At 62.6% G+C, this 23,583-nt stretch overlaps 2 protein-coding genes across 3 annotated transcripts in view; one reads left to right on the forward strand and one right to left on the reverse strand.

The window, feature by feature from the left end:
• LOC111152765 (Gse1 coiled-coil protein) overlaps positions 1-20,508 on the forward strand; it is a 102,403-nt gene extending 81,895 nt beyond the window's left edge. The window contains 14 exon segments of the mRNA XM_022511389.1: positions 1,414-1,586; positions 1,990-2,190; positions 2,628-2,819; positions 3,140-3,438; positions 3,738-4,062; positions 6,430-7,043; positions 8,127-8,239; positions 8,546-8,816; positions 10,195-10,308; positions 11,144-11,515; positions 13,268-13,394; positions 13,396-13,541; positions 16,233-16,336; positions 16,983-20,508. Coding sequence (XP_022367097.1) covers positions 1,414-1,586; positions 1,990-2,190; positions 2,628-2,819; positions 3,140-3,438; positions 3,738-4,062; positions 6,430-7,043; positions 8,127-8,239; positions 8,546-8,816; positions 10,195-10,308; positions 11,144-11,515; positions 13,268-13,394; positions 13,396-13,541; positions 16,233-16,336; positions 16,983-17,117 — 3,186 coding nt within the window. The 3' untranslated portion in view covers positions 17,118-20,508.
• The window catches only part of LOC111152767 (GINS complex subunit 2), a 29,671-nt gene continuing 11,308 nt past the window's right edge, over positions 5,221-23,583 (reverse strand). The window contains exons 4-6 of one of the 2 annotated variants that reach the window (XR_002640944.1): positions 22,974-23,100; positions 22,474-22,696; positions 5,221-5,561 (exon numbers count right to left, since the gene is read on the reverse strand). Coding sequence is in view for 1 of the 2 variants with exons in the window: in XM_022511390.1 (XP_022367098.1) it covers positions 22,571-22,696; positions 22,974-23,100 (253 nt within the window). In the remaining variant the exon portion in view is untranslated. Of the gene's footprint in view, positions 5,562-22,394; positions 22,697-22,973; positions 23,101-23,583 lie in introns of those variants that run through there. The other variant, XM_022511390.1, reaches the window with a different exon arrangement.

Raw genomic sequence — 23,583 nt, forward strand, 5'->3', positions numbered from 1 at the left:
TCCTCCCAGCCTTGCCGGGCGGCCTTGGACCCGGCAGAGCCTGGGACGCGGGGTGGCGAGTAGGGAGCAGGGTGTCTCCTCCGGGGACCGGGCTCAGCCGCCACATGTCCGGTGTTCCTCAGCCTGGGCCTCCCTGAGGAGACCGTCTAAGGGTCGTGGTCCCCCCTTGTCTTCAGGGGGTGCTTGGTGTGTCATGGTGGGAACACCGTGGATTCAGGGTGGACAGGCCGGGTTTGAGCCCCCGAGTGCCCCCTGCTTTCCTGCGGCCCCGGGTTGCTCTCCGCTCGCTGGGGGAGGGGCAGGGGCGGGGGGCTGGCGGCGCGGTCCAGCCAGGAGAAGGAAGGGCCTGGTCGAGGAGCTGCTGGGGCCTGGGGGAGCCCGTAGCCATGGCCTCAGAACCCCCGTGGCTGAGGCCAGGCCTGGGCTGGTAGTGACCTCGCTTGGGCTGGGAAGGGCTGTCTCGATGGTGGAGGCTCCTCCCCTGCCCCCAGCTGCTCCAGAATCCAGAAGATTCTGAATAGATGTCAGGAGCCCCCGACTGCCGTGGATGTCCTCTGAGGCTGGCTGCTCGGCTCCCTTCAGCCGCGGGCATGACAAGAGCAGTCACGAGTGTGGGTGGGGTGCGTTCCCTCTGTGGTCCCTCCGTGTGGCTACACATGGCAGGCTCTGCCCTTGGGCGGGGCTCCTCTTCTCCCCCATCCCGCCTTGAGCAAGCCCCTCCTCCGGTTTCCCAGGGTCTGCCTCCCCGCTGGACCCCAGCCCACCAACCGTGTGTGCAAAGGTGGCCCCAGACGGGTCCGGCCAGTCAGGGTCCCACAGCTGCCTGCCGTGGCCGGTGCCAGGACCACCCCTGGGGGTTGGCAGCGGGCTGAGACCAGCGCATTCTGCCCGGGGGCCGTGCCAGCTTGTCGGCTGTGACTCTGCGGGCGCCAGGGGGCCGAGGGGTCTGTGATGTGCGCTGGCAGCTGTCAGCACAGCTGCCGCTTCGGCCCCTGGGGGTGGCCTGTGCCTGCGCGGTGATCCGTGGACGGTGGGGGGCCCGGCCGGCTTCGCTGCTCCCTGCTGCAGAGTGGAACTCACTTCCTGCGCTTGCTGCCACAGCACCGACCTCCCCGCGCCGGTGACCCCGTGGGAAGGGCGAGGGGGTCCCCGCTCCGTTCCGCGTCTGCTCACGGGCACTTGCTTTCGTGGCCCCTGCAACAAGATGGGTTTCCACGCAGCCTTCCTGCCACGAGAGCCTGTGTCCTCCCGGAAGTGGGGGCACTGCCTCCCACATGCCCCACGGGGATGGGGTGCAAACCTGTTAGGAAAGTGTATCTTAGACCACGCCCCAAAACATGAGCCTCCCTGGGTCTGGAGGAGGACCCTGCCCTGCACCCTGGGCCTGAGCTGGTGCTCTCTGTCCCCCAGCAGGACACCGGCTCTCGGGGCAGCAGCAGTGGGCGGGAGCGCCTCATCGTGGAGCCCCCACTGCCCCAGGAGAAGGCGGGGGGCCCAGCCATCCCCTCACACCTGCTCAGCACCCCTTACCCTTTTGGCATCTCCCCCAGCTCTGTGGTGCAGGACTCACGCTTCCCACCGCTCAAGTAAGTCTGCAGGTCAGGAGTGGGGGTGCGTGTACCGGGGGGTCCGGATCCCGGAGGCCGCACTAGCCGAGGCTGGGAGCCCCAGACGGTGGCGGAGCCCCAGGCCCACGGTCCCGGCTGTGCCTGCTGCCCACGTCCACACTGAGGTGCTAGGTGGCTCTCCCCACTGCCTAAGCTCCGGTCGGGGCTCTTGGAGCCAGGGGTGCCTCTGGGCTGTGGGGGGGCCTGAGGAGCCATCGCAGCCCACCTCTTGTTTCTGCACATCACCTGTCCCCGGAGCCCCTCCATGCTGGCGGGGGCGTGCGGGAGGACTGGCCCATTGCCAGCCCGGTGCGGGAGCCCTGCTCACCGCAGCCCTCCCCGTGTCCGTCCGTCCCCTCGTATCCGTCCGTCCCCACCGCAGCCTGCAGCGGCCTGTGCACCACGTGGTGCCCCCCAGCACCGTGACCGAAGACTACCTGAGGAGCTTCCGGCCCTACCACACCACTGAGGACCTGCGCATGTCCTCCCTGCCTCCGCTTGGCCTGGACCCAGCCGCCGCCGCCGCCGCCTACTACCACCCCAGCTACCTGGCCCCGCACCCGTTCCCCCACCCGGCCTTCAGGTGAGGCCCGCCACTGAGTCAGCCTGGCTTTCTGGGGCCAGGCTCCGTGCCTCGAGCAGCCCCGGCCTTCCGAGTTAGCCGCAAGGGGTTCACCCCTGGCGGGAGCCCCGTCCCCCACGCCCACAGCGGCCATCTGTTCGGCTGCGTCGCTGGGAAGCCCCAGGGGAAGCGTGTCCCCACCTCTGCCCTGTGCAGGGGCCCTGCCAGTCCTGGCCCGATGCGTCTGTGGACCATGGGCTGCTGCTCCCGGGGCGCCTGCGGTCAAGCCTGAGAGCGTCCTGGCTGGATTTGGGGGCTGGCCGTGGCGCGGCCTCTGTCCGCAGGCCCCTGGGGGCGGCTCCCCGCCTTTCTGCCGTGGCTGCGTGGCACCTTCGGAGGGGCCTGGTCATGGTGTTCTTTCACTTTGGGTCTCACTGGGCCCGATCTTCTCTGCACAGGATGGATGACTCGTACTGCTTGTCAGCCCTACGGTCCCCCTTCTACCCCATCCCCACCCCCGGCTCCCTGCCCCCCCTGCACCCGTCGGCCATGCACCTCCATCTCTCGGGCGTCCGCTATCCCCCTGAGCTCTCCCACTCGTCCTTGGCTGCGCTGCACTCGGAGCGGATGTCCAGCCTCAGCGCCGAGAGGTAAGCCGCGTCCTGGGCCTGGGCCTGCTCACGGGGTGCGGCGCGGGGTCAGGCTGGCCCCCGGGGCCTCTGTCTGCTCACCCGGGAGGTGGGGCACGGCTGGTGCCCAGCAGCTCCATGGTCCGTCGCCTGCCTCCTGGCGCGAGCGTGCGGGTGAGGCTCAGGGAGCGGGTGGCGGCTTTCGGTCTCTCGGCTTTGGAGTCTCTCGGTGACTTAGTCCACGTGGAGGCCTGTGTGTCTGCTGTCGCGGTGCCAGTGACGGTGCTGGTCCCCCAGCAGCAGCACGTCGGTCGTCACCGCCTCCTTCCCCTCGCCCGCAGGCTCCAGCTGGATGAGGAGCTGAGGCGCGAGCGGGAGCGGGAGGCAGATCGCGAGCGGGAGAAGGAGCGGGAGCGGGAGAAGGAGCGTGAGCGGGAGAAGGAGCTGGAGCGCGAGCGGGAGAAGGAGCGGGAGCGGGAGCTGGAGCGCCAGCGGGAGCAGCGGGCCCGTGAGAAGGAGCTGCTGGCGGCCAAGGCGCTGGAGCCGGCCTTCCTGCCCGTGGCCGAGCTGCACGGGCTGCGGAGCCACGCCGGCGAGGAGCGCGGCAAGCCCTCGGAGCAGCTGACCCCAACACGCCCAGGTACTGCGGGGCCCGGGCGTCCACGGCCGGGAGTGGGGACGGTGGGTCCGCCAAGGCCGCTGTGCATGATGGCCAAGGGCAGTGAGCGCTTTAGGAAGGGAGGGAAGAGTTTTGAGTGTTTTTTTCCCTTTGCCTTAAACATACCTCGTTTCACCGCGAGCGCATCGCAGTCAGGCTTAGCGCCGGCTTGTTGACCGGCTGGCGGGACCCCAGGGAACCATGTGCGCTCCCTGGGGCCCCCGGGGGCAGGCAGCCGGGCGCGGGCGCTGAGGGGCGGCGGCGGCCGTCTGTCCCCACAGAGAAGCTGAAGGAGGCCGGCCTGCAGGCCCCGAAGCCCGTGCAGCACCCCCTGCACCCGGCGCCCGCTGCGCACCACGCCGTGCCCGGCCTCCTGTCCAACCACAGCATCTTCTCGCTGCCGGGCAGCAGCGCTGCCACGGCCCTGCTCATCCAGCGCACCAACGAGGAAGAGAAGTGGCTGGCGCGGCAGCGGCGGCTGCGGCAGGAGAAGGAGGACCGGCAGTCGCAGGTGTCGGAGTTCCGGCAGCAGGTGCTGGAGCAGCACCTGGACATGGGCCGGCCCCCGGCGCCCACGGAGGCGGAGCACAGGCCGGACAGCGCCAGGTGGGGCTCGGCGGGGTCGGGGAGCGCCGGGGGAGGCCCGGGAGGGAGGGGGTCTGCATGCTTGGATGGGCTCAGAGCCAGCCAGCATTTATGGGGCGCCTGCAGTTTGCACCGCCTCCTGAGTGCTTTCACTTGCTACCACGGGCTCTGCCTCTGACCGGTGAGGCCCACAGAGGTGCTTGTCCCTCGGTGACGGCGCCAGCCAGAGCCAGGGCCTTCCCGCACAGCCTGGCTGCGTCTGCACAGGGACCGTCGAGGCGCCTGGCGGGGGCGAGAAAGGCTTTGCTCCTTACACCCGCTCTCGCTGTGGGCCTCTGCTTTCAAGCCGAAACGTTTCTTTAATAAGAGTCGGGGCTACGTTTAATTTTCGTTCAAATAGAAAATTAAGTTTATTGCTGTTGCAATAATACCCGTTTCCCAGCCGCATTCTGGGATCCCCCGGGAGGCCTTTGTGCCCGTCCTTGGGCCCCGTCCTCCACTTAACAGCTGTGCCTGAGCCTCCCCACTGCCACCTGGTGGTCTGGCTGTCACCTATAGCGTCCCTACCCCACAGTCCATCCCTCTCTGCCTGGCCATGTCTCAGGGACAGGGGATGTTGACCTCAGTTTCCCCAGTTGTGCACGAGGGAGGCCAGGCAGGAAGATCTCCGTGGCTAGGACGCTGCCTGGTGGAGGCTTTTCCAACGTCCACGTGCTTATCGCCTCTTTCCTTTAGCCTTCGGCCAACTGTGCCGGGCGCTGCTGGCCTGGTCCACCGCCCTGAGCGGCGTCCGCTGGGAAGGGCAGCGGTGGGGATTCGCTTGGCTAATTTGCTCTGAGGTGGTGTCCCCACGCCGGCAGGTGGCACTGCCCACCGTGGCCGCAGCGAGGGCGTCTCTGCTGCTGACCGTTCCTCTGCTTCTCTGAGGCCTCTTAGAGGCGAGGTCTTGTCTGCCTGTGAGCTGACCTTTGCTCCTCCCATCTCCTCGCGCCCGGGGGCCTGGGAGAGCAGCCGGCACAGCCCGGCCAGCCTGATAACATCTGGGTATCCTGGCTCCACGGGATTCTTTCTCTGCCCAAGGCCCAGGAGCCTGGCACTGCTGTCTCCAGTAGGGCAGCCTCTGCCTCCGGACGTAGCAGCCTCAGGCGGGCCGGGGCACTGGGGTGGGGGGCGGGATCTGGCCCCCAGCTGCCCTCTCCCCACCTCCGTGGTCCCCACAGCAGCTGGCCGCACGCTTGCCCTCACAGCAGTGTGAACCTGACCTCGACGGGCCCGCGTGTTCCGAGCTAGAAAACCACCCCGTGCTCGGCTGTGGTGCAGGACGTACTTACTCTGCTGACGGCTTTCGCTCTTTGACCGTTTACTTAAGGGCCTGTGGCTTCTTGATACGGTGGCCTTTTATCTCTGCTGGTCAGCGGTGCAGTGGCCTTCGGGGGCGTTCTCCCAGCCTGCATTTGGTAGTAACTTCGTGGCTGTGGTTCGGTGCCCGCCCCTTGGCCAGGTGGGGGCTGCTCTGGAAGCTAGGATAGAGGCGAAGCGACTTACCCAATGGACGGCGCCCTCCGGCTCCCGCCCGAGTGTGCCGCGCAGCACCGCGCCGCACCCCACCCAGTGGCTTGGCTCCAGGGGACTCTTTGGGTGTAGCTGCTGCCTTGGGGCCAGGTGGGGTTGTTGGCCTTCTTCCCCTCCCAAAACTGTTTATTTGAGAGAGGAAGAGGAAGGAGGAGAGGGAGAAGCAGACTCCCGCAGAGCAGGGAGCCCAGCGTGGGGCTCATCCTAGGACCCGAGCCAAAGGCACACACTTAGCCCACTGAGCCCAGGATCAGGGACCCAGGCGTCCCAGCTGCTGCTGTTCTGATGGGGACCGCTGGGGTTCGGCAAGAGCACAGAGCCTCCCTAGCTGTGACGGCCACCTCAGAAGCAGGTGTCCCTGCCCCACTGGCTGGGCAGACACCTAGGAGAGAAGAGCGGCCCCTGGGAAGGCTGCCCTGCCCCGTGTCTGTCCACTGCTTGGCACACACGGAGGTGCCAGTGACAGGGCCACACCTCTGCCGTCAGAGACGTGTCCTCTCCGCAGGGGGTCTCCCTGCGGGGAGCAAAGGTCTGTCCTCGTACAGAGCTCGCTGTGGGTGAGGTTGGGGGGTGCTGGGGAACGGGAGCAGAAACGGGTCCGGCCCGAGACCGTCTCTGTCCACGAGCAGCGTTCACCTCCGAGCCTCCGTGTTCTCTCAGAAGTCGACGCCTCCCTGCCTCTAGCTGTGGCAGGCGAGCAGGGGTCCCTGGGCGGCAGCCTGTCAAGGGGTCTCAGAGGTGGCGGCCTGGGCGCCCTTCTAGCTGTGCCTGGGCGGCTGTTGTCGTGACCGACGGCCTGCTCTGCTCCTTCCCCAGGCCGGGACCAAACCGCCCAGAGCCGGGCAGCCGAGACCCCCCGCAGCACTTTGGCGGGCCCCCGCCGCTCATCTCGCCCAAGCCCCAGCACCACTCTGTGCCCACGGGCCTCTGGAACCCGGTGTCCCTGATGGACAGCAGCCTGGAGCCGCGGCGGGCCCCGGAGAGCCACCCTCTGCACGGCCACCCCGCCCCGTTCGAGCCCAGCCGCCAGGCCGCTGTCCCACTGGTGAAGGTGGAGCGCGTGTACTGCCAGGAGAAGGCGGAGGACGGGCCCCGGAAGCGCGAGGCCGCTGCCCTGGACAAGTACCAGCCACCCCCGAGGGAGGCGGCGGGCCTGGAGCACCAGGCCTTTCCTCACGGGCCCGGGCCCTTCCTGGCCGAGCTCGAGAAGTCCACCCAGACGCTCCTGGGCCAGCAGCGGGCCGCCCTCCCTCAGCCCGCCCCCTTCGCCGAGCTGGCCGGGCCGCTGAAGCCGGGCTCGCCCTACCGGCCGCCCGCGCCACGGGGCCCCGACCCGGCCTACATCTACGACGAGCTCCTGCAGCAGCGGCGGCGGCTGGTCAGCAAGCTGGACCTGGAGGAGCGCCGGCGGCGAGAGGCCCAGGAGAAAGGTGTGGCTCCCCGGCCGCTCGGACTTCCTGGGGCGGGGGTGGGGGACAGTGGTCCCAGCGCCCCCGCCCCCCCCCCGCCCCGGCCACGCTGCCAGCCGCCCAGGGAGCAGGTTTGCTGGCTCCTGTGTCGCTCTCTGACTCCTCTGCTGGGGAGACGGACCTGCAGTCCCTGTCGGTCCTGCTACAGCACAGATCGGCCAAAAAGCCAAACCTGAGCTCTCTGGGAGGACGGTTCCACAGACAGGCACGATTGATAGGTGGTGAACAGAGCTGACTAATAAAGTGGTCTTACATGCTGGTAGTGAAGCATGACAGGGCAGGAAGCTGCTGAGAGAACAGGCCTGGGCCCAGTGGGGGCTCCTCATGGGGGCTGTCATCCTTGGGGAGGGGTGGGCGGCGGCTGGGCGTGGGGCAAGGCCCTGGGGGCTACCCCAGCACAGAGCTTTTCTCCTGTTGAACTCAGTCTCTCAGCCGGAAGCTGCGGCCAAGGCCAGGTCTTCCCAGGTTGCTCTAGGCCAGACTCAGGGCCGACAAGTATTTTTCATCTCCACTTGCCTCGTGAGGAGGGAAGAGGGGATACTCCGGTGCCCTTGGTGCAGGGGTTCTGCGGGCCTCTGCATCTGAGTTTTTGTGCGTGCTCCATGCCTTAGGGACCTGAGTCCGCCTGCCCCCTCCTGGGTAAGGGACCCAGATGGCCACAGTAGGAGGGGTGGGTGCACACGCACAGCCTTGGGTTGCGTGGACACAGCCCAGGCCTGTGGGACGAAGGATTCCCTGCAGAGAGATCACTGTCCTTTCGGGCTGTCTCAGCCTGGTCACTTGGGGTCCAGAGGAAACCCAGCATCTGCCTCCTGCGGCCTCCATGCCCCAGCCCAGCCCTTGTCCCTGTCCAGCATGAAAACCCTAGGACTGGGAGTCAGTGCACATCTCCACCGGGGCTGAGAGGAATCCGGGCTTCAGGGTGCTCAGAGAGGCCGGGCCTGGTCTGACAGGAGCATCTGTACGCAAGTCGGGGGGCCCCATGTGTGCCCCGCTGCAGGATGAGGCCCCTTGCCCAGCCAAATAAATCGTTTTCGCCCCCAGGGTACTACTACGACCTAGATGACTCCTATGATGAGAGCGACGAGGAGGAGGTCAGGGCCCACCTCCGTTGTGTGGCTGAGCAGCCACCGCTCAAGCTGGACACGTCCTCCGAGGTATTGGAACCTGGTCTCTGCTGCCTGGGGCTGTGGGCTGGGCTCCCGGTGCCCCCATCAGCGCCTGCTTCCTGGCTTCCCTCCCGCTGTCCCGGGCAGCCCCGCCCTCGCTGCGACTCCCTGTGCGCCTCTCTTTTGCTGGCGGCCGCTGTCTGGGTGTGCTGGCCGTCGGGCTCCTGCTCTGTGGCCCGGTGCCGAGTGGGCCACGGCACACGGGCTGCACGGACCCGAGGAGGGGCCCCTGGGACCGTGGAAGCATGCCACTGCCCAAGGTTTCAAACTTATTTGTTCTCTTTCCCAATCTAGAAGCTAGAGTTTTTGCAACTTTTTGGCTTGACCACCCAACAGCAGAAGGAGGAATTGCTGACCCAGAAGCGGAGGAAACGGCGGCGGATGCTGAGGGAGAGAAGCCCGTCGCCCCCGACGATGCAGAACAAGCGGCAGACGCCCTCCCCGAGGCTGGCGCTGTCCACCCGCTACAGCCCCGACGAGATGAACAACAGCCCCAACTTTGAAGAGAAGAAGCAGTTCCTGACCATCTTCAACTTGACCCACATCAGCGCTGAGAAGAGGAAAGGTACGGCCTGGTGCGGGCCTCGCGGGCTGGGGTCGCTCCACGGCCACAGGCTTCTAGAGCGGCAGGGCCGTGGGCTCCCGGCGCGATCGGAAGGCGCTTCGTCTGGGGCTCTCTTCGCTCCGTCTGGCCCCCCGCGAGGCGGCCGCTTTGCTGTCACAGGCCTGCCCCCGTGTCTCTCTGGTATCGACTCCCCGTTCCAAATGCAGCGCCCCTCCTTGGAGTGCATTTCTCTCGCTTCGGTGGCCTCTGCTTCCACTACTCTCGTCACTTGTCAGACCTCCCGGCACCTGCGCGGCCAGCGGAGCAACCCCCGGCGCAGGGGCGCGTCACACCCTCCCGTGGTAGCCACTTTCCTCTTGGGGCCGGCGTGGCCCAGGGCACTTCATGTTGCCACGGCAGGAGGCCCGGGGCAGCTGAGTTTGCCCTGGCAGGTGCTTCTGGGGCCCTGAGGCCACTGGGGCCGCACCCGGGCCGCACCTTGGGGCAGGAGCCGCAGGGCGGGACTGGCGCGGGACTGGCGTGCTCCGAGCGCGTCGGGCATCCTGCTCTTCCGTGCGCTCCGCACGCTCGCGTGGTGTCTGCGTTCGGGTGAGGACTTGGCCGGTCTGGGTGCTCCGTGCACACTTCCAGGTGCAGCTTTGCACACCGAGGCGGTCGCTTCTCTCCGAAAGGAATTTGGATGAAGGCGGGAGCTCTGACTGGTCCCGGGCTTGATCCGCTGGCGGCGTTAGCGGGCTGGAGCCGTTTGCATTCAGCCTTTAGCCGGTCTAGTGGGACCCGTGCGCCCATGAGGCAGGGACGTGTCAGTCGCCCACGCTGGCGCCCAGGAAGAGTCGTGGTCGGTCTGTAACCAGCGTCTTTTTGCCTGACTTAAGCCCTAGAGGAAGCCACAGTGATGCAGGCACTCGGGGTCAGGAACGAGGGTCACCGCCACGGGAACTCGCCACGCTGGGCGTCACGGAGGGTCCGGCCCGTTTCGGTCAACGGCAGCCACCCGGGGACGTGTGCTCGTGGGCCGGGCATGGGGGGGCGGAGGATGCGCCTGGAGCCTGTGCTTCCCGGGCTGCCACTTTGTGTGGGGCCCTCTCGTGCGCGTGAGCCTTAAACACGAACGCCGCGTGGGGAGTCCGAACCCGTTACTTCGCGGTGCACACGCCGTTGTTTTCGGAGCGGGTCTGGAAGGCTCTGCAGTAAGAGCTGAGCGGAATCTGGGCTCGCTCTGAAAGGCAGGCTTCCTCCTTCCAGCACAGCCTGGCCCCTCGGTGCTCGCTTCGTCGCTCCTGCTTTGAAGGGCTCCCGCCTGCCAGCCCGGGCCCGGGCAGAGCCTGCTCCCCAGCAACCCCCCCGTGGTGTTAACCTTAGGCTGCTTTTCTCATAGACAAAGAGAAACTTGCTGAAATGCTCCGTGCCCTGAAGCAGAAGGCACTGTCCGCAGCAGCGGCAGACCCACTCAGGAGCTCTCCGAGGGACAGTCCTGCTGTCTCCCTGAGCGGTAAGGCCCAGGGCGGGAAGGACAGCCCCTTCCTCCGCGGCCGCCTGGGACTGTCCTGAGGGCTGCCCGAGGTCAGAGGCAACCCCTCAAGGTCTTCTTCGTCAGGAATCTTTCCTCCCGGAGGCAGGGCGTTCCTCTCCGTCTTGCTCTTTCACAAGCCGCCCGCACGGCTGGGTGCGCGGTCCTCGGGACAGAGCAGGACCGCGGGAGAGCAGGGCCGGGAGCCGCCGGGGAGGGTCCCGGCTTCGAAGGGCTGTCTGCGGTCGTTCGGTGACGTCATGGCCACCTGGCCGGGCCTCAGAAGCCCCGAGCCCCGGATCCCGGTGCCTGCTGCTCCCGCCCTGCGGCTCCGGCCGGCCCCGAGCTGGCGCGCTCTGGCATCTCCGTCTCGCGTGTTCTGCCCTGCAGGCCTCTCCGACACTTGCTTTCACGCCTCTTCTCTCTCTCTCTCTCCCCGCTTCGGTCACATCTCACTGCGCTGCTCAGTGGAACCGGCAATCTCTGTGGTCCGGCCCTGTTCCCAGATCCTAACGCCGTCTCTCTTACCGGGTTGGGGCGCGTTACCACCTCCCTTGTGGGTGACTTGAAGCGACTTGCTGCTTCCTTCAGATTCTCTTTCTTCCCAGCTGCCTTCCCGGGGCGCCGCTCAAGGAGGGACTCGCTGCGGAACGCAGCCCCCCCCCCCCGACCGCGTGCACTCACGGACGCTGAGCTGAACGGCCCCCTGGGTCGTGGTTCTCTGTGCTGGGTCTTTATTACACATCAGCTCTAGAGGTCAGCGCCTGCCCGTTCAGGTGCCGCTCTCACCGTTGTCCTCGCTTTCTCTCTCCGAAAGAACCAGCCACGCAGCAAGCCTCTCTCGAGACAGAGAAGCCTGTGGGTGTCGCTGCTTCCTTGTCTGACGTCGCCAAGGCCACGGAGCCCGGGAGACTGGAGCAGCTCCGGCCCCAGGAGCTGTCGCAGGTCCAGGAGCCAGCAGCGCCCAGCGGCGAGAAGGCCAGGCTGAGCGAGGCCCCCGGGGGCAAGAAGAGCCTGAGCCTGCTTCATCACATCCGCGGCCCCACGCCCAAGGACGTCCCCGTGCCGCTGTCCCACAGCATCAACGGGAAGAGCAAGCCGTGGGAGCCCTTCCTGGCGGAGGAGTTCGCGCACCAGTTCCACGAGTCTGTGCTGCAGTCCACCCAGAAGGCCCTGCAGAAACATAAAGGTACTGAGGCTCCCTGTCCCTGTCCCACTCCCGTGTCCCCAGAGCGGCCGGCGGGGCTTCCCGGAGCACCCAGCTGCATCCAGGTCGCCCTCAAACGTCGGTGTGCACGAGGTGCCGAGAACGCTCCGTGGCTGACAGGTGCCGAGGTGCCGCTGCTGCCACTGGCCTGCCGACCCCAGTTCAGGAAAAGTTAGCAAGGGACGTCCTCTGAGTTGTAGAAGCCCTTGCTTTCCGCAAGGCCGGTCTCAGGCATAGGGAGGCTCTGTTCCTTCCGTAGCGCCAGCGTTCCCAGCGTTCCCGCGCACGCACCCCTGCGTCTCCCCGCTCGGACACCCGGACCAGCGCTGTTCGTTCCAGCAGCCTCCGAGGGCACTTTGTGGGACACTCGGGGCCCCAGACCCACGTGGAAGTCCCCAAAGGTGGGAGAACAGGGGTCGCTACAGCTCGTTCTCGCTGAGTCAAAGGTTGAAACGGCCCGATGGGAGAACGCCTGGTGCTTCAGTAACAACCGAGGGTGACGTTCCATGTGCGCCAGTAGCCAGGAGGAAGTAACGGGCTAAAGGGCGGTGGTGGTCACGGTCAGAATCAGGAGTTTTCTTGACTGGGTGTTTGTCGTGGATGTACTTGAACGAGTCTGGTTTTTCAGGGAGAAAATATTTTGACTAGGGGACCAGGTTAAATACCCCTGCCCTCTCCGACACACGTCGCAGGCTTTTCTGTGGACCTAGGACACGTTTTTCCTGCCTTGTTTTACACCAACCCTTTCCTGACAGTACACTAGACTGTTTTTTCAGGGCTTTTTTTTTTTTTTTTTTAAGTTTTTTTAAAAAAAAAAAAAAGAGAGAGGCAGGGGTAGAGGGAGAGGCAGGCTTCCTGCTCAGCAGGACCCCGGATCACCACCTGAGCCTGTGGCAGACCCTGACAGAGCCCCCCAGGCGCCCGCATTCACTTACTTTAGAGAGCGACACACAAGGCTCAGGGGAGAGGGAGAGCAAGAAGCCAGCCCGGAACAGAGCCCCACACGGGCCTTCATCCCAGAGGCCCGGCGTCTACAACCTGAACTGAATCCGAGAGTCGGACGTTCCAACAGCTGTGCCCCCCGGGCGCCCCCTCCTGAGGATTTTATTAGGTTTTTTTTTTTTTTAAAGATTTTATTTATTTGTCAGAGAGGGAGAGGGAGAGAGAGCGAGCACAGGCAGACGGAATGGCAGGCAGAGGCAGAGGGAGAAGCAGGCTCCCTGCCAAGCAAGGAGCCCGATGCGGGACTCGATCCCAGGACGCCAGAATCATGACCTGAGCCGAAGGCAGCTGCTTAACCAACTGAGCCACCCAGGCGTCCCCCTCCTGAGGACTTTAAAGCCTTCCGTCTCCTGCCAGTCCGGGCCGTGCAGGGTCGTGCCACGGGGCAGTGCCGGCCTCATCGAACCGGGTCCTGCCCGCAGCCCACAGGACTGCGCTCCCTGAGAGGGCACTGACTGGTGTCCACGAGGGCCAGCTACAGACCTCAAGCCCCGTTTCCTAAGACAGGACACGGAGTGCCGTGTCGCTCGGGGATCGGCGTGGCTGAGACCACACGCCCGTTGGGACTGAGTGGAGGAGACACAGGTCTGTTGGGGTCGTTGTGGCTCTCCGACCTTGCCCTTGGTTGCCACGTTTGACCTCTGGAGGGTACGGGCCTCTCCGTCCTCCCTTAGCAGAACCGCTGTCGCGCAGAGTCCCAGCGGCCCGTCACGAGCTGCTCTCTCCCCGCAGGGGGCGCGGCCGTGCTGTCTGCCGAGCAGAGCCACAAAGTCGACGCGTCCGTCCACTACAACATTCCGGAGCTGCAGTCCTCCAGCCGGCTCCCTCCGCCCCAGCACAACGGGCAGGAGGTCCCCCCCCGGGAGGAAGGGCCCCCTCACGCAAGAGATGGACCAGGACTCCGAGGAGGACGAAGACGACGGAGAGGAGGAGGACGACGAACCCCCCAGGCGCAAGTGGCAAGGGATCGAGGCAATCTTCGAGGCTTACCAGGAACATATAGAAGGTACCTGGGGGAGGGGCCGAGGGCCATGGGGGAGGGGCCGAGGGCAATCTTCGAGGCTTACCAGGAACATATAGAAGGTACCTGGGGGAGGGCCGAGGGCCGTGGGAAAGAAAGTAAAAGGAAGCGGACTGGACCCATCTGTGCGGGCTCTCCCTGCCAACTACGGGGACTCTACATGGTGGCACAGACACTCTGCGTTCCTGGGGCACAACTAGGTAATTTTCGTCCACTGCCCCGCCTGTTTCCAAAACTGTTCCTTGGGCTTCTGCGGGTGCCCCAGTTTATAGACTGGAGGACATGGTCCCTGGAGGAACTTAAGTACCAGTGGCTACCACTCAGTGGGACAGCATGGACCTGGGCCACGCTCTCCGTGCTTGCTGTCTGCCGCCGCGCTTCTAAATGCCCTGGTGGTCCGGACTGTGGCTACACACCAGGGTCCTGAAAATGGAAGGTTTGTGAATTTAGCTGAGCCCTAAGTAGTGAGGCCTGGTCACTGCCCCCGCCTGCGTGCTGGGCTAGTGCTTTGTGCAGGAGGGCCAGCCCTCGGCGTAGCCGCTGCACCCCTCTCCTCCTGGGGCCTAGTGCTTCAGGGTGAGGGGCTCTGGGTAGGGGTCCCAGGGTCCACGTCCTGTCCTTGTGCTTCTAGCATGCTGGCTCCTTTCTCTGGTCCTCCGTTTCGAGAGGCATCTGGCTCGGAGGCGGCGGTGCTGTGACTTCGGTGGAAGGGCGGGTTGAGCGGAGCGCGGGGTCAGGGCCTCCCGGACTCGGGCCTTACCAGCCACAGAGGGGCTTTCGTTTTGAGCAGGGAGTGGGAGCCCTCTTGTGCATTTGATTATGGAATGTCCTGATCGTTACAAATCCTTTGAAAAGCCGTTTTAAAGCACTGAGAAAAGGAATGCCTGCTTGTGTGGCCGCACACAGCCTGTCTGCCCTTGTGCCCGCTTCCTCCTCCGGGAGGAACCCTGTTTTGAACTGAATTGCTCGCTCGGTCCATGGTGTTTCCAAGTGAACCCGTGTGTCCAGAACCAGTTACGGGACGTTTTGTCAGAGTGAAGCGTGTCTGTCCTGTGGGGTTAGGATCTTGGTGCCTCGTGGGGAATCCTTCCCTGCCCTGAGGACATGATTCTGTCCGTAGTCTTCTGAAATTCTTCAGGCTCTGATTTTGTTAGGCCTAGAATTCATTTCCATGCTGGACTAGGCAGAAATTCAACTTGGTCTTCCCCCCCCTGAATAGCCCGTTACCCTGGTGGTTTATGGGGTGCGGTTTTCACCCCCCACCTGTGCCCAGGGCGAGCCGTGGTGTCCCGCTCTGCGTGGCCATCCCTAGGCCACCCTGTGGGGGCACGAGCTCTGCCACTGGCTGCTGTCTGCAGGGAACACTGGGATCTGCACTTCTCTGGCAGCTCCGCTGCTCTTGGCCCTTGGGGTCCCCCCATGGATTTTAGGGTCACCTTGTTTGTTGCAGAAAATTCTTGTTAGAATTTGCAGTTGCACTGAATTTACAGATTTGGGGAGAGTTAGTATTTTTGATAGCAATGCCATTTCCTCTATGATTATTGTATTAAATTGCATTAAACCATTTCCCACCCCACCCCACCCCTTTTTTTGCCATAAACAACGTCCTTTTATTATACTGAGTTGTAGGCATCAGTGGGGTTGTCATGGACTTTTAGTTTCTGTTTTTCCTTATTCCTTACATGGTCTTAGCCGGTCAGATCTTCCGTAAACCAAAGTTAGTTCTTTTGAGTTTTTACTCTGTCCCACTGCCCTGCCTCGGACCGGCCTCTGAGCTACCAAACAGCACGGCACTAACGGGGCTCTTCTCTGGTTTATGAGACTGGGAAGAAATAAAGGTTCTTGTTGGAGACCGTCAGAGTTCATGGGGCGCCTAGGCCCGTGGAAGTGACAGCCTTGGTTTGTTCCCCTTTGGTGTTTTCTGACGTGGCCTGCTCCTTGCTGAATTTGTTAGCGCTTTTAACATTTTGCATCTCTATCCTTAAGTGGCCAGAGACGCATCTCACTGCCCTGCATCCGCTGTCAGTTGTTCCTGCTTCTGTAACTCAGTCAGCCTCTCCTGGCCTTCACTGCCCTTGTTAAGCTACCACCAAAAAAAAAAAAAAGTCACTTCTCGTTCCCATCAAGCCCACCAGAGGACTGCGGGACTCGCCAGGACAGCTGCCCTCCGGGTAGGGTGTGCAGGCATCTGGGACTGGCGCAGGGAGAGCCGTTGTGTTGCACCAACAGGAAAGGCTTCAGCCCAGAAGCACTTCATAGAAGGCACAGATTGGTCCCCGAAAGTCTGAGGTCGCTCCTGTGAAAACCAGGCCCAGGACCTTTGGGAAAGGCAGCGATCATCCTAATTAAAATCACTTTCAGTGTCCAGGTTTACTCTGGCCTTTTTTTTTTTTTTCTAAGCACCTTATTAAAAGCTTTCATACCTAAGCTTTCTTTTGAAAAATGCATTTTAAGACCGTGAATTTACCCTTAATGACTTCCTAACCTGTGCGTCTTAAATAGCCTTTTGACACTAGGACCTTTGTGTCCTCCCGCCGCAGGGCTGGATTTCCTGTGCGGTGCAGAGGGCCAGGGGCCACTGTGGTCCGGAGGACAAGTCTGGCCGCCTGGAGAGAAGGGCAGCCCTGCGCGGGGCCCCTGAGCCGGAAAACATCCTGACGCGTCTTGTCTTTTCAGAGCAAAACCTGGAGCGGCAGGTGCTGCAGACGCAGTGCCGCAGGCTGGAGGCCCAGCACTACAGCCTCAGCCTCACGGCCGAGCAGCTCTCCCACAGCATGGCGGTGAGTCCCGGCCCCCACGTGCCGGGGAGGGGCCTGGAAAGCAGCCGGGGAGCGGGGTGGTCTTCAAACCCCCTGTGCTCTGGCACCTTTCAAGCCTGTGTTCCTCACACGCACCGGAGTCGCGAGGGTGGTGCTGCTTTGTAGACTGCAGCTCGGAACCGTCCGAGCGGGGAGGTCAGCCCGTCGGCACTCCAAGCTGTAGCTGCGGGGCGGCGGGGGGCGGTGTGCACACCCCCCGGGGCAGCTCGGACCCGTGTGCGTCTCCCCTGCGGCGCTTGCTGAGGACGGGAGCAGAGGGTACCGGAGCGAAGCCGGCCCTGTTGCCCTGTCCATGCCCGTGGCACTAGCACGAGCCGCTCCCTGCCGTCCTGGCCTGCCGATCTGGGCCGCTGCAGAGCAGCAAAAGTCCCATCGTGTCAACTCGCAGGGGTGTGAGCGAGCGGGGCCTTGTGAGGAGCCAAGGCTTTGGGCGGAGCTTACACCGGAGACCTGGGCCAGAGCCGTGGCCGCAGCCCGGTGGGCCGGGGGGGGGGGGGGTGTTTCTGGAGCCCGGAAGGTGTGCCTTCCCTCACGGCCCCCAGAACACGCCTGCCCCACCCCCACCCCTGCTGCGGAGGGAACGTCTGACCCGAATCTCCCTGTGCAGGAGCTGAGGAGCCAGAAGCAGAAGGTCGTGTCGGAGAGGGAGCGGCTCCAGGCCGAACTGGACCACTTGAGGAAGTGCCTTGCGTTGCCTGCCATGCACTGGCCTAGAGGCTACTTTAAGGGATATCCTAGGTGACGGTTTCCCTTACACTAGGCCGAACCTATAGTATAGAAATATTATCTATTTTATTACCTTGAATATTTAATATTTTTCACTGGGAGGTTTGAAGCTTAAAAAACAAACACGAGAATGTGCCATGCATGAAGCAAAGGGTCCCAGGCTCCAGAAGAACGGACTCGCCTTGACTTCGATGCAGCTGAGTCACCTTTGTCCGCCAGCAAGCCACCGACGTAGGACGCCCCTAGTTCTTTCTCCTAGAGGTGGTTTCACCCTTCCCCCAGCATTCTTTCTGGATCTGAAAGCGAAGGCTCCCGTACCAACACTAAGCCCCGGGCGCCCGAGTGGGTGAGATGGAGCGCGTCCGTCCCTGGTGTGGCCGGCCCACGCGCCCCGAGACCCCGCTCGGCCTCGCTCCTCCCCAGGACCGAGACCCGCTTCAGTGGGAAGAAGGTGGGCCACGTCTCCGGTAAAGGGCTTATCTGTTTGTTAATTTTCTGCGAAATTTCTGAAGCAGCGGGTCCTGGGAGCGCACAGAGCAGCAGTCCCGAAGCCTCACGCACAGGCTTCTCCCCAGAACAGCTCGTCTACAGCGCACGTTGGCGAACGGGGACGCGCAGAGCCCCGTGCACACGCGCTCGCCGGCCGCTCCTGCACGGGGCTGTGTTTTCATACAGACGCAAATTTTGAGAGAAAAGTCAAAGGTGCTTCAGCCTTGTACTGTGTATATATATTAAAAAACAAAGTTTTGTATGTTTTTATTACTTTATTGTTATAAAAAGCCTGCCATTTTTAATATGTGGTCCGGGGGGATTTTTGTTTTCCTGTTTGGGGGTTTTGTTTTTTTGCTTTCATTTTTCTGGGCAAAAAAACTTGCTTTTAGTGTTTGTACTGCTGCTGGTCAGGACATTAAAATATTGAAGTGTTTTTAAAAATTAAAGAAGAAGAAAAGTAAAAGAGCTTACCACTGGCGCCTACCGCTCACTTCATTTTGAGTCACACGGGAAGGTGAGGTGCTTCTGTCCCCACCCCCGGCTCCGGGCAGCAAGAAGCGCCCAGTGCTGCTGAAGAGGGGCTCAGCCCCAGGCGGGGGCGAGCAGGGCCACGCATGTGCGCGTGTGCGTGCACGTGCACATGCGGCTCTGTTGAAAGGCCCGGTCAGGGAGGGAGCCTACAGCTCCCTGTAGGGTGTCCTACAGCAGTCTGAGAACAGGTGCAAAGTAGAAACTTTAGAAGCTTTATCTAGATGCAAAGCTTTGTAAAAGCCTAAAAGTAGGGTAAACCACATCTGAGCTGAACTTCTCCTCCTGAGCTCTGTCAGGAGCGCAGGAGCGGCTAATAAGTGGCACTGCCATCTCCGTGCAGAGCAGCATGTCCCCCCGACCCCGCTTCGGCTCACTCAGGCAGTGTCTAGTCGCTCCGGCAGGGAATCCAGCCCAAGCCAGAGGCCAGCGCAGCCAGCAGCCGGTCTATCGGGGATGGGGGTGGAGGCAAGAATCCTCATGGCCGCTGTCCCCTTCACCCTGGGTCAGGGGACGGACTGGCCGACCTTCAGGAAGGCTCTGCGCCGCGATCATCAGCCGCGCCCCCAGCCCCAGCCCTCAGCTGTGCAGAACAGCTTGCTGGCAGATGGCACTGTGTTGCTCTATCTGTCCCCACACCGTTTGCTTTGTGCGTCTGCCAAGAACCTTCCAGTTATTAGCAAACTCAGACGAGAGTGCCGCCAGTATCAGCAGCAAACAAGCGCCTTCCTCGCCACAAAAATGACTTGGAGAGAACGAAGGCCTGTTCTGGGGGCCTCCTCCCCGGCAAGGACAGGGAGAGCAGCAGTTGCACAGGTGGGGACAGGCGTGCACAGGGAGCGCTGCAGCCGTCAGGCAGGGGAAGCAATTACTGAGTCTCGAGGCGGCTCGCTACTGCCAGTCCGCCACTGGAGAGTCCGATCTCAGCGCCTCACTCTGTCCCCAACCGGCCCAGGAAAGGCCTGGAAGCCCTGCTCATCAGCGTGGCAATGGCCAGAGCGAACAGGGAGCACAGCCGAGCCCTTCACCAGCCAGGGGACGCGGAGGTTCTCCGCACTGGGCGAGGTCCTGGGGTAAAGGGAGGAAGCACCTGGGAGGTCTGTGCGCGCGGGCACACGCCGTGTCCCTGAGCCAGCACTGCCCCTGTCCCTTCCGACGGAAACCGCCACCTTGCCCCTGCCCTCCTGCTTCCGTCCCTCTGCCTCCCGCTCTTGATCTGTAATAAGACAATCAGAATATAACCCGTCAGGTAGCGTGAAGAAACGCAGAGAAAGGCAAGGAAGCATCTTTAGAAAACTAGAGTGTCCCACTAAGACCTGGCGCCCAGCCACAGTGTCCGCGTGGTCATTCTCCGACGACGCGGACCGCACAGCGGCACCCGAGCCTCTGCGGTTCAGGTGTGCAATCTGACACGCACACTCTCTGGAGCTTTCTGTGAGGCCCATTCACACAGGGCTTAGGAGACGAGGCGGAGCGGCACAGCATGCTCACTCCAGAGTGGCCGTGCCGCCCGTCCATGCTCTGTGAGCTCCTGCCTCGCGGCCCCGCCCGCCTGCCACCCCTGCTGTCTCTCCCGAAGGGCACCCCGCGAAGCCCCGGTGTGGGGCTCCACGCGCAGTCAGGTCACTAGAAGCAGACCAGAGCCCCCCACACTCGGCGCTACAGAACCTCCCTTGGAAATGTTCTGTTTCGCATAATTAGAGCCAAATGGACCTAAAACAGGGTCCCGGTCCACTGTCCCAGACAAGTGGCGAGAAGGGACCTGCCCGTTCTCGCCTGCAGAAAGCACAGGCTCAGCACCTACTTGGCGTTGAGAGTCCAACAGCGACCGTCCGTGAGGAAGTTCCAGGAATAGGAAACGGCGCGCACACGGGCAGCGGCCGAGAACTACGACAGACCTCAAGTTCGTGTGAGGGACGGTGTTCGCCTCAAGTAGCTCCGTGGCACTGCCAAATCTCAAAAACCCGACGTCCACCCCAGACCCTCCGAGCGGTTTTAAGTAGGAAATTCCAAGGATCTCCCACAAGATGGAGGGTCAGCACAAGCCCATCCTGTCCCCTTAGGTGCGCATTAGCCGCTTAGCAGCCATCCCCGCGCTCCCCGAGGAAACCAGCTCTGGCTTCCTCCCCACCCGCCGTGGTCTGTCTGTCCCAGCTGTCTGACCCAGCGCTTGAGCGAGACTCTGATCTCTGCCTTGACCCAAGGAAGACCGCGCTAACTGGTTGTCACTTGGTGTGTGCCCTGTGCTTGAGGGACAGCAGCAGAACCAGCACACGGGAGGGAAGAGGAAAGCCTCGGTCACCCTGGGGGCGGTTTAGATGCTGTGAAATTAAACCTGTTCTAAGTGTACTTGTTTGAATTAACTGTATTGTAATATTATTTGTTGAATGTAGTAATTAGATATTTATGAATATATTCCTGTAATTTCTGACAACATCCAAAAAAATAAAATCTTCCTAAATCACGTTAAGAGGAAAATCTTTGTTCTGACACGGCCACAGTGGCGGGCAGGGGAGAAGAGCTCCGCCGCGGAGCCTCACCTGTCAGACACGAGGTCCGCCGGCTTCACCGGGTTTCAGGAGCACAAGGGTTTGAGGTGGGGGAGCTCGAGGGTCCCCGGACCTCCTCCGTGCCATGTGGTTTCATTCTGGCAGAGTCCCCAGGTGGAAAGGCAAGTCCCACCATCCAAAAGCGAACCTCTAGAACCGTCCCCTTACATGACAGGGACCAGGTGCTCGTGTCTGGCCCCTCGGTGTTCAAATAACGACCCCAGCCGTTTCCGGAGGGACGGCGGCCTGGCCGCCTGGGACCGAGAAAACGCGCCTGCGGAGCGCGGCGGGGGAGCTGGGCTTTGAACACCGAAGGGCAAAAGCCGGAAGCTGCCCCGAGGCTCAGGTGACCGCGCGCTCACTGCGGAGAGGGGACGTGCTCGGTGCCACTGTCAGACCCGTGGGCCGCCAGCGCTTCTGTCCCTCTAGGACTCTAGACAGTCGTTCCCACTGTCAAGGTCAGGTCACTTCCAGGGCAATTCCAACCACTACGACTGAGAAGTGCTTCTCCTGGGAACGGACCCTCCGTTGAGACGCTGCTGCCTCCAGCCAGGTCTCCCCCGTCCGTCCCTCAAGAGCCACGCTACGGGCCCGATGTCCCCTCCCAGCAGCCGGACTCCAGCCTCACACAGCCCGGACCGTGCAGTCTGCTGGTCTCCGGCCTTTCTCTAGGTGTTATGAACGGGAGAGCTCTACAGTCGCACAGGTCGGGTCCCTGCGGAATCTTCGTCCCCGACTCCCGGTCCCGAGCTGTTCGCCGGCGCCAGCCTAGGCTTCTGCAGTCCCCATGACTCCTTCATTCTCTGGGGTTCCTTCTGCTGCTCTCCTAGGGTCTTTCTCCTCAGAGGCTGTTCGCATGTCAGTGTTTGGGTCTGTTTTCCCTTTGCATAACCCAAGGAGCCCTGAGTCCTGCCAGTCGTCCTGCCACCAGCAAATGGGTTCTGAATCCAAATACAAAGGTGACAGCTGGTGTGGTGACTTGCCCGTTGCGGCTAGTTTCCCCGGCATTTCTCTCAGAGAAGGCAGCGTCGCCTTCCCGGGGTGAGGAACATCGGTGACCATCTGTTTCCACTGAAGGAGGCCAGTTGGTCATGAACTTCCCCGTCTGGCCAGTTACGGTGCTGCCCGTGCTGGCGGCTGTGCGTGAAGCAGCTGGGGGTTCCCGCCTTTCCTCCTGACAGAAACCACTACACCCTGACCCACAGCAGCCCAGAGACGAGAGGTGCCCCCAGTGTCAGTCTAAAGGGCACCCCTTCCTGCCACACTTCCCCATGTGGTCAGTCAGACCATTCCAGCCACGGGACTCGCTCCCTTCCCTCGGCGGTAGTGCAGGGGAGAAAACCCCACACAAGGTCTGGGGGGTCCGTCTTTGGGGGGGTCTGATGGCAAACCCGGTCAACGTCCTGCCACTCATCTGCCGTCCTTCTGTGCGTGAATGAACTCCGGGAGAGTCCGAATTTAGCCCAAGGGATCAGGATCAGAAAAGGGGAAAAAGCCCCGAGCCACCTCGCCACTCCCACTGTCTCTCTCTCTCAGAAAACACCCCTCGAGGTCACTGACTTCCCCCACAGGATGACACCTCACAGGAGACCGCAGGCTCTGCCGGGAAAGTAACTCATTTTGCCAAAGCTGCGTTCCTTCCCCATAAACAAACGCGGCTCCCACAGACAGAGCTGGGACGAGACTGTCTCAAGGACCAAGCACAAACCTGTTGCTTTCCAGCAACGTTATGAACCACTCCTTGTTTCATGACAGCTTTTTGTACATTCAGAAAGGGTTCTAGAACTCCGAAGCTCACAGTACCTCTGTCGGGTCTCGCGCTCACATGGCGCCTGGAAGCCTCCGGCCGGCAGGCGCACAGGCGCAAGCGCCCAGCCTTCGCCACGGGCCGGGCCCTTCTCTAGAAGTCCTGGGACGGCGCGCCCTGAGCAGGCTGCAGGTTCGTGCGGAGTTTGTACATGTGATCGAGCGCTCGTGTGAGGAAAGCCCCGCTCGTGTTGATCTCCATCAAGGTCAGGTTGTCCAGCTGAAACACAAGAGAAGACCAACCCGACTGAGGGTCTGATTTGACAAAATGTACGATCTACGGAATAAAAGTAAGTAGCCAATAAATAATGGGGCTGTTTTGGTTTGGGTTTGGTCACGCAGGCCAGGCACAGCTGGGAATCCCTGATGGCAGCCGTCCGAGCAGACGGGGCGCGGGGACCACTCGCTGGCTCCCACCGGTGGCCCCAGGCTTCGCACGCACATGGGGAGGGCCAGCTGCCACAGGAGGCCCGAGCCCCTGCCCCGCGCGCGCCTACCTTGGCATGTGCCTCCTGCTGCCTCACGAAGCTGTCGGCGGACACCCGCAACTTGGCCATGCGAGTGTCCCACACGTCCTTCACCAGGGTCCGGATTTCATCTGCTTTGGGGATATTGTCCGAAGCGCTACAGAAGCAAGAGCAGGGCGACAGATCACATGGGGGGGCACTTGGTAAAGTAAAGCGACAACCAGGGGGAAGTATGCTGGTGTCAGCAGGTCCCGCAGCGAAGGTGGAGCCCAGACTCGCAGCCCCGAGGTCAGGGGTCGCAGCCTCCTCTGGCCAAGCCAGCCAGGAGCCCTCCGCTCTTTTGGACTTTTGGAAACACAAGCAAAATGTGTTTTCCTTTGTTTTCAATTTTAAAATGTAAAAATTTCCAGCAGTTAAGCTTGCTGCCAAGGAAACTCAGCCGCGGGGACGCCTGCGTGTCTCTATCGGTTGGACGGCTGCCTTCAGCGGGGAGCGTGACTGAGCCCTGCAGTCCCGGGACCGAGGCCTGCACGGGGCTCCCTGCTCAGCAGGGAGTCGGCGTCTCCCTCTCCCCCACACTTGTGCTCTCTTGCTAGGTCTGTGGCTATCTCGCTCTCTCAAATGAATAAAATCCTAAAAA

This window comes from Enhydra lutris, unplaced genomic scaffold, assembly GCF_002288905.1.
Source record: "Enhydra lutris kenyoni isolate GAN:26980312 unplaced genomic scaffold, ASM228890v2 scaffoldscaffold30, whole genome shotgun sequence".
Lineage (NCBI taxonomy): Eukaryota > Metazoa > Chordata > Mammalia > Carnivora > Mustelidae > Enhydra > Enhydra lutris.